This window comes from Columba livia, chromosome 3 (assembly GCF_036013475.1).
Source record: "Columba livia isolate bColLiv1 breed racing homer chromosome 3, bColLiv1.pat.W.v2, whole genome shotgun sequence".
Classification (NCBI taxonomy): domain Eukaryota; kingdom Metazoa; phylum Chordata; class Aves; order Columbiformes; family Columbidae; genus Columba; species Columba livia.
The window spans coordinates 114,628,133-114,646,780 of NC_088604.1; the positions used below are offsets into that span (position 1 = coordinate 114,628,133).

An 18,648-nucleotide genomic window follows, 5' to 3' on the forward strand; every position below is an offset into this window, starting at 1 on the left:
AATAAGAAAAGTATCAGCTCCTGATTACGGAGCTCTGATGCACATCGTATTTAGCGATGTTGTGTTCTTTACGTGCATTTGCATAGCAAAGACAGGATGCTTAATAAAAAATCATTAAGGGAAGGCTGCTGCACACTGACAACAGCAGCTTTTCTCAGCCTCATTATGCCGGCCAGTTTCACTGGCTGGGTTTTCTGAAAATACCGTAAGGCTTCACTTGCATTTTACAGAGATCTCCTGCAAAAATAAAGCTTGCTTTGAAACCTGAGGTTAGGCTCCATCAGCACCCTTGATGAGGATGCCTCCTTCCCCTTCCCTTCTTTACAGCTGTGAGTAGTCAACCCCCATCATGTTTGCATTAACACTGGTCAGGACAGGAAGGTCTAACTGAAGGATAAACTCCTGCAGACTCCAACAACAGATGTCACTATGAGGCCACCTATGCAATCCTCTCGATTTAGCTGGAAAATAACATGGATGGAAGAGCTGCCACTGGGTATGGTGGGGATGTGACTCCCAGCAGGAGTCAGCGTCAGAACAATGTCGTTAGCCCTGGGCACGCTACATGTGACTGCATCGCAGGTCAAAACTGACCTTCTCCCCACTAAGCAATGTGTTTAGAGGTGTTAAACTGCTAACTTACATTACTGGTCTTTTTGCATCTACTGTAATACACTACAACACCCAGCAGCTCAGCAAAGCACCCCAAGTTCAAGGAGGCTGCGCATCTCCTAAATTCATTTTTATCCATTCCAACTTTTGCAGCTTTGCACAGGACGTTTTAGGCCACAAACGAACATTTCTGTGCAATGGAAATGGATATTAGTCTGCACTTTCCCGCTCTCTTTTCCCTTAAATTTTGGCCTGTCGTGGAGGACCCATCTGTACCTCCTCTTGTCAATCTGTGAGCTGCTTTAGCAGCTCTCAAATTACAATCGGGGAAGGATTTATCCCCAAAAGCAAGCGAGTTTCCCCGCAAGAAGAGAAGAAATAGCCCGGCACACAGTCCACATCTGTCAAAGCGCTGCAGTTGCTGCTGACCAGGTGGATGTGCCGAGGCAGGGATGTGCGGCAAGGCATCCGCCTCTCCCCTGCAAGAAGCCGCGTTCTTAAAGGTCAGGTAGCCAGCGGACACAGGGCTGCACCTAAGTAGAAGAGACAGCCAAACGGGAGACTGGAAAACCAAGTTTAGCATCATCTGTGAGAGCGAGCGAGCACGTTTCCCCACCCCGGGATATTATACTGTAGACCCAGATGGCAGATGAAAGCAAAATATTACTGTCTTGATTCAAGCAGGAGCTTGGTCAGACTCTTACTTGCAAACATAACTTACTTCTTCAGCCACGTCCTAAACAATGTTTTCCTCTTGCATCTACATAACTTGGCTATAGCATATTCACCTATAACTCCAGACTGCCTAGAAAGAAAACCATCTATTTTGAATTCAGCCTGCTGTGCGGTGATGAAACACATGCAACCTGTTTACTTGGTAGTCACTTGTTTCTTGGATATTTCATCAACACCAGAAAAAAAGCATGAGGGTGTTAGCTGTTGAGATCTTCCTTTTGTATTGCTTTGGTGAATCACAGGAAGGTCAGGTTGCTGATGGTGCATTCATCAGCCTGTAAAAGCTTATAAAGAAATGGGAAATTTCAGGTTTGACACTGCCTTCATCTTTTTATTTTCCTCTATTGTGTCAGCAAGTGAGGAGGCAGCTTTCCACGGGCTTGAAATAAAAAAGGCGAATGAATAAACCCATTATAAAAGGAGTGAAGAGTTTGAGCTGCCTAATACCAGTTGGAAACTAACATCTACCTTAGTAATCCTGAAAAGCTTTGCTGGTGTAAAACAACAACAAAAAGAACAAAACAAAACAAAAGGCTGCCAGCACGAAACACGATCTAGGAAACCAATCACCAAAGGTGGGTTTTCTCATAATTAAAAAAATACTAATCAGAAAATCTATCCTGGGTACAAGAAATTTAATATCCAGGGGTCTTTGTTCTGGTGGTCTATGGAGATTGCCAGCAGCAACTGTATCTCTGTATACGCATCCCTATTCAGGCTTACCCTCTGACAGCTTTCCTGATGGGGAATCACGCCCAGCTTTCAAATAATAGTAATTTCTGAAATATATCACTATTACAGCCCTGCCCACTAGATGAACCAATATTGAGATGCACCTGAGCTATCTAAACTCTCTGCATTTCTAAAGCACTTTTCATTGTGACATGGTACATGAAATTAAAACACAAGAGCCAGGCTGCCAAGGGGTACCTGATGATATATGCTTGTGCTTTCAGCTGTGAAGAGATGAGCTCTCCTGGGGTGGAAGGAAGGGGACCAGAGTAAAAATAGGCAATTTACATAAAAATTACTGTCAAATGGAACCTTTCATTTTTTTTTTTTTTTTCTTTTTAAAAATCTCAACTAGTAACCAGTACATAAAGAAAATTTATGGCTTTTTTTTCCCCAGTGAAACTTAACCCTTCAGAGAAAGGAGAGTATGGGGAGTTTGATCCTTTCGCTGTTCTGATTTATGTAAATGTGTAATACACGTCCACAAGAAAAAATACCCTGTAACACAATCCCAGTAGCAACTTAAGCTGTGGAGAAACAAAGACCTCCCTGAACAGCTGAGTACTTCTCTGCAGCCTTGGCAAACACTCTTTTTCCTGACCTCGCATATAACGTCAGAATGTCACAGAAAGCAAGCCACAGGATGAGTTATATGTAGAAGACCCTACCAGATAATCAAGATTTGAAACTAAGAAACCTATTGTGATTGTCATTTCAGAAGCTGTCAGCTGATCCAAGAGTTATACGATTGTTCTTCTTCCCAGTGCGAAATCCCTCAAGATATTCTTTTAGTAAATTTGGATTTGTTTTCATGAAGTAGCCCAGACCATTGCAGGGATCCAAAGGTCAAATATTTTAACGTGACTACAAGGTTTTGGCTGGTTTGTTCAAGGGCTGACGAGAGAAGCCTGGTCTGGCTTTATTCTGCACACTTACTAGAAATAGCATAGTCTCTAGCATTATTTTTTTAAAGAAAATCCATTATGCATGCTTTCTTTTCCCATTCTTGCGAAAACTTCCCTACAGGCCAGTATCTAAATCAGCCACCAATTCAAACGCTGCAGCACAATCTGACACCAGAGAATGGAAATCAACATTAGAGTCTTTGTGCAACTAATATCAAAAGAATATAATTGTTTTGTCTTAGAAATGTAAAAAAGTATGCCTTGAGTTTATAGTATGTCAGCACTGAAGAGGTTAAAGGAGGAATCAAAAACCAAGTCTTTGCTACAGAGAGGGGTCCACTTTATGATAAGAAAACAAGGACTGGAACCCCAATTCCAAAAGCACCGCGTCTTGGAGCAGTAAAGGGGGCTTTTTGCGTAAAAACCAAGAAAGTCCTTGATGTAGCTCTGCTAAACTCTAAGAGCCCATCCAGAGGAGCGATAAAGGGTTTGCCTCACCAAAACCTAAGCACTGGGACCCTGATTCCATCCAGGATTTCTTTACACACAAAGAGAGCCTAGAAAGCAATTTTTCTTATGTTAGGCACTGCAGAATCACAGAATGTTAAGAGATTGGAAGGGACCTCGAAAGATCATCCAATCCAATCCCCCTGCCGGAGCAGAAACACCCAGATGAGGTTACACAGGAAGGCATCCAGGCGGGTTTTGAATGCCTCCAGAGTAGGAGACTCCACAACCCCCCTGGGCAGCCTGTTCCAGTGTCTGTCACCCTCACTGAGAGAAGTTTCTTCTCAAATTTAAGTGGAACCTCTCTTGCATTCCAGTTTGTACCCATTACCCCTTGTCTTATCATTGGCTGTCACCGAGAAGAGCCTGGCTCCATCCTCCTGACACTCACCCTTTAGATATCTGTAAACATTAATGAGGTCACCCCTCAGTCTCCTCTTCTCCAAGCTCAAGAGCCCCAGCTCCCTCAGCCTTTCCTCATAAGGGAGATGCTCCACTCCCTTCATCCACTGGTGTAGCATCCTGGGACGCAGCCCTTGCCAGGACTTTGCCAGATGACAGCTGGGTCATTGGCTCACTGAGGTGAATAACAAAAAAATTTCACTTCCCAGTCAGGAGATTTGGGTTGAGAATGTCTGCAAACCTGACCGCAATTGCTGTTGGCTCACCAAATCGCGACAGTTTTATCAACAGTAAATGTTCTAGGGAGAGAACTTTCATCTACTACCACATTGAGCTCCGCAAGGACGCTGAAGGAGGAGGAGGAGGAAGGGAAACCAGTTCTGAGCTGATGAGTTCAGAGTGCTTGTATAGTCAGTGCTTGCCCCGTGATGGAGTTGGGCGCTAGCACAGAAATTTTCAGACTACTGATTACAATGGGCCTAAAATACTGTTTAGTTAAAAGGCAAGCAGATTGAACATACCAACTGAACACCTAAAGCCAGTCAACTACAGAAAAGCAGGGTTATGGCACTGAAAGGTACCTCCGCTTAGACTTCCAAGACAATGGAGATTGTGTCAACTCTCAAGAAGACTTCTAATTTCAGGGGCGGAGTGTCCAAACAAGCATGCTACATATCTACTTCAGGACAATTAAAATATTAGAACAACATACCATCTTTATTTGAAACATCTGCTGCTTCACATGGAGGGTCAACTTTCATAGGCTCCACAGAAGTTTCCTCTTTCCCTTGCACCCCTATAAGACAAGCCAAAGAAGGAGAAAAATCAATACAGTACCTGAATAATGTATAATTCTCAGACTCCGCATGCCTGTTTTTTCCCTTTTTCTTCCGGGATGCTCTTACCTTCATAGACTTTGCTGCTGTATGGTGGTACCCATTAGAGGAAAGGGCAGAGGATATAGGGGGAGGAATGCGATTTGAAAATAATTGCTTGAATATTTGTAGCGATCTGCACTCTTCTGACTGGGATTGTTAAGACCACATCATGGTTTTTCTGCGTCCCTGCCATTCTTTTCTCATCATTTTTGAAGAATCCCTTCTGCTCATAAAATACAATATATGATGGGGACCTAATCACAGTTACAAAGTTTCTCTAGCTAGCAGAATAAAAATAGATACAGTGAGAGTTCAAATATAGTCAGACACAAACCAGAATTTGAATTTGGAAAATGCGTTTTATCACTGTAACTCAACATTTTTATCTCCTTTGCCTCTGGCTTATCTAGAAGCTTAGATTCAATCTCCTAATAATATTTGAAATGGAAAAAAAAAAGTGGTTTTGCTGTTTTGTACACAATCCTCCTAATATTCTGCCATTTCGAGTGCTGAGAAGCCAATTTTTAGTTAATTTCCATCATGCTACTTCTCTACATTTGTGGCTGCTCTAAAGCCTGCGGCACCCACCCTGTGGCTGAACTACACGCTGCCAAGCTACTGGTTGCTCAACATGTATCTACCGCTGAAGTTTTCAGCCAGTTTCACTTTTAATCATATCCACAAGCCAATGTCACAGAGACTTTAGTTCCCTCTGTGCTCGCTATGTTGGCAATGCTATTCACAGGCAACTGGTCCTACCAAGCATTGAAATACTAAATCAAGGATCCAGCACATATAGAAAGCAACAAAAAATAACCACTGGAAAGCTCAATTAGCAATCTCAGTGAGCACGGGGGAAAGTGTGAAGGAAGGCTTTACAGTGATGGAGATGTCACCCATCGTTTCAATAGATCTTACTTCTACTGCAGAAATCCTTCAGTGGACTGTCGTATCAATAACTCCACCTCTTCCTCACGGGTTTAAAATCACCTCCCTGTACAAACAAAATGTCTGTAAACATCTGTGACTGTGAACTCACCTGTCAGCAAATGACTGAGATGGCCCCTTTGAGGATACATCAAATTCCTGATGCTTCTCTGGGGAATTCAGGAGAGCAAGTGAGGTTTTCTCCTGAGGTTCCTTATGCAGCAACAAGCCTAAGCTTTCCCAGAACTCACCCATGGCTCTTTTTGGCTCATGAAAATTATAAACCCAGGTCACCCCACTGTGGAAGTGTGCACACATGGCAGGGAATTGTCAAGTAGAAGGCTGAGAAGGCATGTTCAAAATCCCTGCCTGACTGCTAGCAAAATCAGTATGAAATTTGGGTGACTATGAGAGCACTGATAAATCAAGGAAGAAACAATGAAAATCAGGTTGTGCTACATTTTGATTAGCTTGGGGAAGCAAAATTTTGGAGTATCAACAGTCTCACCACAAGTGCAGCCTGCAGTGGACACAGCCCTTCCCACCAAGACACTCAGATATCTGACTTGGGGATATGGGATCCCTGCTAATTACCAACGCATCCCGACTGGCAGCTGATACCTCTGAATCCGACTTTGCCTCCTCTAAACCACCGTCAATTAACCAAATAAAGCAGATACGATATGACAGGTATTGTCTTGTCTCCTGGTTTCTCTAAGAGCCAGAGATACCTCGTCGCTCTCTTCTTGTCAGCCCACATGAAGTTCCCAGTCCGTATCCCAAGATCTCCCGTTAACCAGCCGGCACGCCTGGCCTCTCCACTCTGCCAACAGATTTTTCACTTTCCATTTCAGAAATCTCTCATGCAGCTGACAGGTGCAAAGGATTATTGGCATGGCACTAGGTGCAGACTGAGCCTAATTAAAGAGAAGACATTCCGTGCATACACGTGTGTGTGCACACGTGTGCACAGGTGCTAATTAGGCCTGCGGTTGTAGGGACGAAAGCAGAAGGCATTGAGGGTGCTCGATACCAAAAGCCACAGGCGAGCAACCCCAGAGAGAGGCTGGAAAGAGGAACAACAGCAGCAGTAGACTTGCAAAATTACTTTTTCGAGAGGTTTAAGGCCATAAACATTGTCAGAAGAACACTAATGTGTCTTCTGCTTTTTCATGTTCTTTCCAAGTCAGAATAGCTGATTCCCCACCCCTTCTAGGATGGGATTATGGTCATACCTTTTTTATTTTTCTTTGAATTGTGTATGTTGATTACTGGATATTGTCAGCAAGAAAACGATAGTGGGAAACAACGTTCAGGGACAAACAAGGCAGAAGATATTTTAAACCTTAACAAAGCCAGGCACTACTGCAAACTTGGGAGGAGGCTTGCACATTCTATCATCCCATTTTTGGCAAGACTTTCAAACTCGGTCCATATAAATCTGCATTTCTTTCCTTGTTCTTATTGTGGGTGGGGAACAGAAGAATTCGCTATACTGCCATGCATATGGAAAGGGTATTATTCAAAAAGCTTCTTCCCTGCTGTGCAGTAAAAACTAAGTGCCACAAAGAAATGAGCCCATTTCACTTAAACAGCAGAACTCGATCAATACCAGAACCACCTTCACAATCAATTTATTCTAAAGGCCTCCCCTCACCCCCTTGTTTTGATTGCTCCAGGTTAGAGCACAAACAAGCAAAGTATTTTGGGTCTCTGAGCAGGAGCTGAGAGTTACTGAAGGGGAGGGAGCTTGGGAGAAACCACTTTCAATTTCAATTACCATTTCCAATTGCGCTCCTGACAGAGCTCATTACCTGAGCCCTTGGCAGGCTGGTTACACAACCAGCCCGGCACTAAGTGACAACAGGCTTCTGGCACGGGCAAGGATGGCTCCCTGCCTTGTGAAACGCATAAGACCGGGAAGACAGAAATCTCTCTGCTGCTATTTCATCATTTTTTCCTCCTTTATAGTCACAATCTGTCAATAGTTCCACACGGTTACAGCTAATACAGTGTTCCTTCTCTAGAGAAACATGGTTCCAGATTGATGTATGATTCACAAGACTGACATGGAGATGTGGTCGTTGTTGGTACATTAGCATCAATTTTAAAAGTGCCCGAGTACAAAGGTCAAACATCTATTCTTCACACCCCTGATAAATCCTAATAAGTAAAAAGTGTAACCCTCCTCCTCCTCCTCCCCTTGCACAAGGTTTACACCTATTTTAAGTGATAAAAGCAGGCAACTATGCAGGCTTAGAAGCTGTAACACAGAGCAATCCATAAAACTCATTTTTACTTGATCATCAGCAAGGCTTTGCCGTGTACTGAAGAACGCCTTTGTAATCAGGAGAGAGAGGCAGGCTCCTCTCGCAGGTAATTCAAAGCAAAATCCCAAGGCAGTCTCCTTTGAATCGATGAATCACTCTTGGAAGGTGCCTGAATTAGGTTTCTGCTCCGAGCTGCCCACCCAAAGAACTTTATTTCTCTCTCTGCAGAGCCCCTGCACCCACTATGGGGAAGGGATTGTCAAGCGGGCTCTGAATCGGGAATCTGGATTTCTGCTATTCACTCCTAGCTTGTTACAAGCTTGTAGACTAGCTTGGCGACAAACAGAAAAACAGACTTCGTGTATGCGTGAGTTCTGTCAGTGCCACTGGGCAATGTCAAGATAACTGAAATCTTAAAAATTTCCCAATTTTATGAGTCTTGCAACTGAGTGGGAAATCCTGGCCCTAAGGTCATTCTGAATATTTGAGGAAAAAAAGGGTTATCAATAATACAACAGTCCAAGCAACCACTATTTTGACAGGCAAAATTACGAGGTAATTCCTCTAAGATGTCTGCCCAGCAATTCTGGGTGTTGCCATGGGAATTCCCATAAAATAGTATCCTGACCATGGACAATTTGCAACCAGGAGAAATTCATTAATCATAAATTATTTGTAGAGCAGTTGCTTCTACTCATGTTATATACTTTGAAAAAAAAAATCACCTCTGTCATTATGCAATATGAAAATCCAGATTTCCCCGATTCATACCCACTGAATAAAATGTATTGCTTTGCATTTAGCTGTAAATATGCTTTCCCTAATTGGGAGACTCTGAGAGACAGAGTGTGGCAGGGTATAAATGGAACCTGCCAGAAACTCCTTTTGAGTCGGTCTTCCTCAAAGCGGCAGGTCTGCAGTCAAAGACTCTCCTCCTTAGACTGGTCATCTAAGGAACATTCCCTGGGGACTGAGACACCTCACCGACCTGGTAAACAATCATCTGGGTAGCCTTAAGTGTCCTCACTTTGACACAGAGTGAGAAGATGCACATTTTGAATCATTACTCTACAGGTCTAGGATCTAATTGCCTTGAGATTTGAGTTGGTTGTGTAGCAACTGAACGCCTAACCGGTATCTGAACCTGCATTGTATAATGTTATCAGAGCAGTGAATAATTTTGGATGAACCCCGTATGTAGTTGGTTTCTGTTAAACAGCTCTCATTAGAATAAAGTCTGTTCAGAGCTTGTCGCCTGCCTGAATTGACTTTTGAGGTGCCTCCACGACACGGAGTCTTGTTAAAATCCAAATTTCTCTGGTTAAAATTTGAAGGCACCATTTTTCATCTGCAGCAACAAAAAAGGCCGACAAAGCTCTTCTGACCCACAGCTACATTGTCTTATCTGTCAAAACCAGTTCCATTTTTCTTGCTCTGCAAATAGCCAGAGCTGTTTTTTTCCTTCTTCCCAGTCATTTCACTGTAGCTCTTTGCTAATGTGACTGTCAAGCCTTCATGTACTTTGTTTACCGCTGTATTTTAGTGGCATTATAAATGTTACTTCACTTAGAAACTGAAGCTGTCAGTGATACACGGGCTCGGTTTGACTCCTGTGCGACACCTCCATCTGGAACAACTGACCCCTTTAACCAGACCAGATTCTCCCACATAAAACATTTATGCTGTTTTCTTGCCTGTTTCTCCATGCAAAACCACCCAACCTGCTGCTCTCGGGGCTCCAAAACAAACGCAGCAACTGCTGTCTATCTGTACTTTGTTATGTTCAAGTCGGGGGGCAGTTTTTCCCTTTCTGCAGTGCACAAGTCGAGCACGACAGCACCAAGCCTGCGGGAATGATACTACTGCAAAGGTGCCTCTCGCTAATAAGCGTGGCTTCGTTAACAAACATCTCCATCTGTTAAATCAGGAATACTCTACCTTGATCAGAAAAATGCCCAGCAATTAGACACCATGGAGATGAAAAGCAAACTTGATGCTGCAGATTTCAGAGGAAGGTGTGCTGGCTGGGACAGTAGCTTCGCTTTTGAAGGTGCTGAACGCTATTTCTTAATGCCACGCGTGGGCTACCAGGACTCACATTGCAGCCCCTTCGTTGTTAAACGGAGTGTTTACCCTCCCTTTTGGCAGTTTGGCTTTGTCTCCCAGAGTAAGCCAGCGCTATAAGGCTCCCTGTCCCTCCAGTGCATCATGTCAGCTCTCTGTGTTTGTGCACACAACTGTACCTAAAGGCATCGTACTGCTTCCAGCCACTGGTATTTCCAGCTCAAGCTGAACCGCATTTTATTTTTAACGTGATTTAAGTGTCTAAGATCTGCTTATCCCTATCCCCTTCCAGCCCTTTATTAAACATACTCTTAGTAAATCTCATTATGCCTCCTTTTCCCTAAAGGTGGGAACGGGAATGCAGTGAAGATTGTCTCTCAGCAATACGGTCCATAAGATCCATACAAATTGGGCGTCTCTAAAATTGCTAATGCCCATCAGGCGCTCTTTGTATCTTTTGTCTCTCTGCAACCACAGGATAAACATGCACACAGCAGGCTCTTCATAAATACAAGCACATTTCCCTTTAAGGAAAGCCTTTTTTGAATTTTTTTGTTCTTACAAAGCCTTAGCTGTTTAAGAGGCCACGTAGCTGTTTTCCAGATGCTCTTTCGCTGAAACCTCTCATAGAGAAGAAGCTCGCAGCATGGAATATCTGACATGGGGCACCCAGAAGCTTTCATCGCATTCCTCAGTCACTAGCTGTTAACTCAACTAAATGTTGTCTGTTTATATTCAAACTAGTAGATCACCTGTCCCAAACAACTGCCAAAGTCCTTATGCTCCATTTCCCTGCCTACAAATAAGGCAGACATGGCATGCCCAGCGGTGTTATGAAAACTGAAGGGATCCTGAATGAATAGAAATGGCACGATTATTTACCTTTCTTTCCCATTCTGTCATTTCCCCTGCCAATTCCCTCAATTGTTTATGAAACTCCTAAGTGATTTGGTTCCGCTCCTGATTGCTAGCTTCCTGATCCTAAAAAGCTGTGTAGATATGAGGAGTTATAGCACTGGAGGACCCTTTGGTGTGAGCTGCAGGAAATCTTCAGGTCTCCTAAGGCTCAGCTTTCACCACGAGGAAATGATGTTGGGCATTCAGAAATGCTTCTCTAATTCCATGGCCATAGGAACTAAAGAATTGTTCAGCCTTCTGAACAACTGCTGGCTGCCAGAACGATACCTGCGCATCTCCACTCCCACCACAACAGTATTTTTTCGGCACACTCACCATGCTCATTACCATGTACTTAGTCTGCCTCCAGCTGTCCTTGTACAGCCAGTTTAATTCCTCTGCATCACTAACCTAGGATGAGGACTCAGTCCTTAATTTTGAAGAACTGAGTCAGGAGCCCAATGGTTTTAATAGGCCTTGCTCTCCCCTCCAACACGAACAACTTAATAGCTTGTGCTGCCGCTGGATTTTCCATCAGCACATACTGCGCCTCTACTCCATTTCAATCTTGCATTCGCTGTATTTTCTAAGCATTTCCAATGATCTTGAAGCAATGACAGCAAAGCAATAGACTGTGAAAGCAAGAAGGTCCTAGATCTCCTAAGCAGGCCAGATTTGTCAGAACGCCACACTATTTATTTCAGAAAAGAGAAAGAAACTTTCCATTCCCCTCCAAAGGGGCTGCTCCAAACAGGAGAGACTGTGCCAGTCCTCAGCCCTCAACAGCTGCTCAAGAACTAGGTGGGTGCTGGGAGTGAATAGAAACTATAAAAGAAATTATAAGGAAAGGGTGGGGAGGGAGAGGATAAGAACCTGACACAAATAGCAAAATTTCATCAAAAACCTGAAAATTAGGAAAGTTTCTTTCAGACAAGCACCCTCATATTTTCCAAGTCCCCACTCCCTGGCTACAAAAGAGCAGATGATGGGGTGAAGGAGCACAGGACAAAAAAAGGCTTTGCCTGAGTTTCTGATAACACACAGGCAGGGCTGCTCACCCTTACAGCTTCAACCATTTATTTCTGGGGTCACCGCTTCTGAAAGAGATTACCACAGAGACAAAGAGTAGGCTTGGAAAATATCCTGTTCAATTCCTTTTCAAGGAGACTATTGCCAAGTATATGAAAAATAAGCTTCAAAGTAGCAGGGAACTGCAGACGGGTAAATGAGGAGGGTGTATGGATCTAGCTGAAAGACAGCAACAATACATGGTATGGTAAAAAGACTCTTCCCTGTTATTTGTCCAGAGACCACAACTAAAATTTTGCGGCTTAAAATAAACCAGAATATTCACCGCAAGGAAAGGCACATGAGGTGCAACATAGTTCTGCTAATAGATGTGACCTTACAGGTATGCTGTAATTTTCAAACATTTTGTGATATAAAGATGCAACAGCCAGCATGAAAAATAAAAATTAATTAAAAAAACTCCAAAGGCCAAAAAAACCCCAAACTTCAATAAAAACTTGGATAATCAGAGATAGAGTATACAACACGCCTAGCTGAAATGTCTTGCTCTTTGGAAAGAGTACTTGCATTTCTAAAGGCTCATCACCCCCGATGAAGAACTCTGTTTTAATTTTCAGAAACCTGTTACCTTCCTAAAACAAAGCTGAGCATAATACGGAACTCATTTGCTCGAAAATAAGTAGTAATTGGCAGTGCTTAATAACAAAGACCTTACAGATGATACTTATTGTATTTTTCCCCCACTGAAACACATTTAATAATGATCAGTTTTCAAAAACAATTAAAGAAATGTACATTTATCTATCTATTTATTTTAAACTAAGCTCTGCTCTGACTCCTTCAAAGCCAAAATTTTACAGTCAGCTTTAACTAGACGGTAATAAACACAAATCTACTATAAAGGACTAATTTTGCTGCTGAGCTCCTCACCTGTTCTGGTTCTCAGGGCCGTCATTTCAGACCTGGATAGTGACTCATCAAAAATATAACAGATGTTTAAATAAAATAATTTATGTGCAAGGGCAGAAAGCAATTTTCCATAAATGGCTGGGGATTGTTTTCCCTCTGCAAGGAAGGGAAACAGCCGGGTGATAAATGGTGGTGCGGGATTTATTACCCAAGTGATGCTCTCCATACTGCTCGGGAAGTGCCATGTGCCCTGAGGAGAGAAACCATGGCTAAAAATCTGGCTTCTGGAGGTTTGTGTGGCTTTTGCTGTCACAGGGTGTCATTAATGCTGATTGCTGCCCCCATTTCTTGGGTGAAAGCCTGGCATCCTCCTCTAGAGCAGTGATGGAGTCAGCACCAGCCAGCCTCAAAGGAAGGGGAGGGAAAACAAACATATTGCAAGTGCTATATTACCTCCTAGGCATGGATGTCATTTTTAATTTCTACTGATGAATATAAAAGCACAAGTCTGAAACAATGATGTGGTGGAAGATGCTTCCCCAGGAAATAGCAAAACTACATCAGAACAAGGGGTGGTCTGACCTCTGGCTGCCCTACACCAGGAGGCAATAACCACGTCCTCCTCTAAACACAGAGCATATAGAAATAAGCCTTGAGAGGACCAAAATCCCCAAATCACAGCACTGCTAGAGGGAATCACGTGCTGTCTACTCCCGAACCAAGGCAAGCCTAAAAGCGCAACCTAGCTACTACTGTAGGCATTTAGCTCCATGCTGGCAGTCATGTTCTCCTACTCATTTTAGTGGAATGTCTTAAAATTCAGCTTTTACCACAGATATTTTGGGGAGCGAGGGAGGTGCAGAGCCAGACAGTGATAGTGTAGCTTGTGTTTAACACCTGAAATACCCACCTGTCCTCCTGGCACCCACCTCCTCCCATGAAGCCAAGAGTATTTCCCGAATGCTGACAAGCAGAATGGAAAAGATGACTCCTGTGGCCTGCTTTTGGAACAAAGTCATCCAGCAGCCTGGGTGTCATTCTCCGCACCACTGGAGTGTATCACCATGTGATGATTGGCTTGGCCCGTATTTCCTGGCAAGACTAAAGACTGGATTGAGGCTACCAAATCAATGAAGCTTACTTGCTCTATTTCTTGGAGAAAATGTTAAGACTAAATTCAAAATTCACAGTGTGGGGGTAGAAAAAATTTGCCCGCATCACAGCTTCCAGAAGAGCAATTTTGCGGGCCAGGAAAAAGCAAGTGTCAGTACTGGCAGTCATACACTTGCTTCTCCTCCTTGTGGAGAGCCATTATGCAGTGTTTTCTAAAATTGTAAATGTTCTTTCTGGCTCACAATGGGAAACAACACTAATATGCATCACAGGGTGTGAGATAAAATGTGCGACGCTATTGTTGCCTTTGATTTGTCTTCCATTTATATCAGCTGCTCAGTAAGAATTACACAAAGACAGAGCTGCAGATTTTTCTTCTCAACTTTTTCACATTTCATCCTTTGTTTGGTTCGTACATTCTAGGGTCTAACTAGGACGTTACATCAGAGACAGGAATTTACATTTAGATAACATAATGCAAAGAATATTAACAACCATAATCCTCCCCCCTCCAAACAGCTCTGAGTACTTCCCAGCTGACCTCAGCTTTGTAAAGCAGGGATCTGCCTTATTTGCTTTAACCTAACATTTCCTTTCTCCTGTAGCCTAACATTCAGGTCTCTCTCTCTTTCTTTCTCTTTTCCTCCAGCTCAGACTAGGTGGAGAGGGCAAGTACTGAGGGCTATTTTGTCTCCCAAACAACTTTATTCCTAATTACATTTTCCCTTATATAGGCTTGTTCCCACTGTTTGAAGAGGTCCATCCTGCTGTTATTGGTCGCTCTGGCAACTTTATAAGCAAGGGGTCAGAAATCTACTCTAGGTTCCACACATGCCAGAGGCTTATTTGTAACAAAACTAAGTAAATTCTAATAGGAAGACAGACCAAGGCTGGCTTAGGACACTGGGTACAAATTGAAGCAACTCATTTGGAAGGCTTAGGCACATTTTTCCTCAACTTTCACCTCAACCATTTTTTTCCTCATGCCTTTACTCCAAATTATTGAAGATTCCTCAGAGTATCTTGAGGCACTAAATAGAAACTGGAGGCCAAAAATCCAAAACACATAACAGAGTTTGAACAAAAGTCTTTAAAAAAAAGTGAGGGGGAAGTAAACTTTCAGGTTTTTCTCAATATGTTTCTTATCAGATAATATGCTTTCAAAAAGACCAGGATTTTTCCCTTTAGCAGTAGAGATTGTATCCCCTCTCTCCATCAAACACTCTTTCAACACAGAGGTTGTTCTAGATGCCAGCAGACATAGGTCAGTATTTTAAAAAATAGGTGACTTACATTAGGAGCTCTTTAAAATGGAATTTAGATCCAGATTTTTTCAAAAGCTCCAAGTGCCCTGCAGCTCCAGGGGGTTCCAAGGGGATCTCACTTCATACGGTGTTTGGGATGTGCTCAGCATTTTTGAAAATCAGGCCACCTATTTGGGATCTTAAACACAGACTTAAACATTCAATGCCAATTCTCACTGCACTAAGGATGATACCACCTCTCTAACCCATGCTTAGAAAGCTCAGTGACATTACAACTAACAATATGGCTTTTGCCTTCTTTTTCCCACAACAGAATTTACAGAACTGTTAATAAAACCTGTGTCTATCACAAAAAATGGCAGACTCTTGAGTCTAACAAGATAACTATAATTTTCCTCGAAGCTATTGAGCAAGTCTATAACATCTCCCAAAATCCTCTTAATAATTGATGGCTAACACAGGTTCCTTACAATGAGGTGTCCTGAAGGTTGGCCAGAATACAGCAGCCAGTGCTGTGGGATACTCAGAAATGCCACATGCCGTATAAAAGTACCAAACCCAGGCAGGCACGCTGCAGTACTTATCCCTTCCCGTAATGCCATCCCCTGCCACGAGGTGCCAAAAAACTGAAAGGCTTATACTTGGGATCTTAGCGCCAAAGTCGAGACCTCTCTGCCAATTAAGCCAGAAGAGAATAATTGTATTAGCGGCTGATAGCAGAAGATTTTTGTCCCGCTAAAGGAAGATGACATGCACACATTAAAAGCATTTCCTCAAGCTAAACTCCTTCAGATCACTGGATTTGGACCACGTTGTATGACTTATTCATAATGAAGAGCTGCTTAGCTCGTGAACTTGCAGATGCCCAAAGCCTTTTCATTATACAGCTTTCAACTATTCCGGGCTTAAAAAAGAAGAATAAATTGATATAGTGGTTCCACCCTTAGGTCAACCGGCAGCAGCATCTCCTCTCTTCTTTTCCTCGAGTCCCCACAGCTGGAGGACAACATAGAGCTTTTGCCAGCACATGGCACAAGGAGCAGAATCAGATGGGCACTATTTCTGATGGTCCATGTCTGCAAGAATCTGAACGTCGGGGTAAGGATTGCAACTGCCCACAGTCTCCACAAATGCCTCAGCGTCCGTTTCGTTCACAGAACTACCGAAGCTTTCAGAAGAATGCAAAAAGTGTTAATCCCCTGGTGCAAGTGACTTCAGCCTTGACAGATGTTTTCCCAAGAGTCACAGATAAAACTGAAGGATTCAGCCGTAAAAGATTAGGAGTGGTGTCACCTAACATTAAGTCCCTCGCCTTGAACCGTGTTTTTGTTCAGCCCTGTCAATTGCAAATTTCGCAATCTTAAGAACAAGTTTTATTGAGTTTCTTGAAAAATACATATATATCTCGACTTCATGAATAGGTTTAAAGGTCTAGGCAATTCATGTTAAATTGTTTTATAGTTTCCATTTTTAAAAAACATCAGTCTGACAGTCTGAGGAGAGACAAACAACTTCACAACTGCACACAGGATGTTTCTTACATATATAAGGAAAGCAGAGAAATAAAATAAACACCTTGCATGGCTCTTTTCACATAGAATCTATTTCAAATACTACAGATGCTAAAGGGGAGGGCCTGCTAAATCAAAAATAGGTGGTCTTTGCCTAAAGAGTTTGCAGTTCACAGCAAATCTAGATAAGTATCTTACCTACTTAACTTTGTTTTTCTGACGTAAGCACCTAAAGGAGGCCCCTGCATGATATGCACTTTAAGTTAAAAATCTGTGGCCTTTCACTTATCAGGTATATAGATTATTTGGGGTGGTAGGGAAGAAATATGCCTTGTGCCTTAATGGATTGTGAGGGTCCTACACACAGAGTACTATTCATCCTCAGCCTGATAAATTCTGCTGAAATTTGGGACTGTTGTGCAAAGCTAACTTGGACTTCAGCATTGTGCAGTACAAACTGAGGAGGAATTTACATGCTGGAGGCTAGCCTGCATTTACACATGAGAGCCACAGGTTTTTACATTTGTTCCAGAAATACGGTCTTGCAAAAATGCAACAGCTGAATAAAACCAAACCTTACCTAAGCCTCAAACATGGGGAAGGAGAAGGAGAGGGTAAGCCTCCATGACACGCCATGTCGTGCGGCACCTCACAGAAATTTTGGTTGCTTTGTTTCCTACCATCAAAGCTCTTGAAAGTGCATGGCTCAGTATAGACACTGGCTGGGCAGTTGGCAGCAGCCCCGAACCATGCCAAAGCCACTGACACCACGCCAAAGCCACTGACACCACGCCAAAGCCACTAACACCACGCCAAAGCCACTGACACCACGCCAAAGCCACCGACCCTACGCCAAAACCACCCACACCACGCCAAAGCCACAGCAGCTACTACATCCTGCAGGCAGCGTGTGGTCCTGCCGCAAAGGGAAACAACTAGGAAGGCACATGTGGAGTTGATAAAAATATTTCTAACAAAACCTCTTCCTGAATCAAATTACCTTTTTTATATATATATATATATATATATGCATATATCTTTCTTTCTTTCTTTCTTTCAAAAGAACACATAGCTTTATGGGAAACATCATGTTTCCAGGGAGTCATGGAAATGGAGCCTGAGAAGCCCAAGCTTTCCAGAGAAATGTTGCTGGTTCTTGCCCAAACTATAAACCATGTTTAAAAAAAAAAAAAAAATCAGAAAAAAGTTTAAAAATTCCCAAATTTAAAATGAGTATTTTTTTTATTTTGTAAAACAATTCTCGTGGGGAGAGGAATAAGAAGGACATGCTTCTAACTAGTAGCAGGAAGCACCTATGAGTGCGTGTATTGGTCACTGATGCAACAAGTATTTCTGGCAGAGCTAAGCGAGCTGCTCCTTAACCAGCAGGAGCCAGAGGAAGCCTGCTGGTCACAGATGAGACACGTATAAGACAGCAGTACCACTGTGTTGGAAATCCATGAAACGGATGCTCAAGTGGGCTGATATGCATGCAAATCCATGAAATTCAGGCTGTGCATTCCTTGGGTAGAAAACCGTGTACAGTACCTTGCACGATAATATGATTTCTAAGAAACTGTGTTGCACGCGATATGGCAGTAATGACTAGTGGAGATAGTAACAACACTAATGGTTAAAAAGATCCTGCTTCTCCTTCTGGCATGTTCATTGTCAGCAAAATTCTTCCATTATGTTTCATTTCCTTAATACAGTAGTAATTCATAACCCAAGAGACAACTTAATGGTGTACCAATTACAATACAATAGAAAGTATAATGGAAATAGACCCAAATTAAAGCTTGCTAAGTTCAGTTTACCAACTCGTCACTCTCACAGCAGGCTTGCCATAGCAAGCCTGAAAGTTCAGATCCATTTTATTTCTGCCTGTCCTC

At 42.8% G+C, this 18,648-nt stretch overlaps 1 protein-coding gene across 14 annotated transcripts in view; it reads right to left on the reverse strand.

Annotated features, from left to right (window-relative positions):
- The window catches only part of MACROD2 (mono-ADP ribosylhydrolase 2), an 869,250-nt gene that overhangs the window by 5,855 nt on the left and 844,747 nt on the right, over positions 1 to 18,648 (reverse strand). For 12 of the 14 annotated variants that reach the window (XM_065059857.1, XM_065059852.1, XM_065059851.1 and 9 more), the window contains one exon: positions 4,606 to 4,689. The exons of the other annotated variants lie outside the window; for them this stretch is intronic. In XM_065059857.1, coding sequence (XP_064915929.1) covers positions 4,606 to 4,689 — 84 coding nt within the window. The remainder of the gene's footprint in view (positions 1 to 4,605; positions 4,690 to 18,648) is intronic. 14 annotated transcript variants of the gene reach the window in all.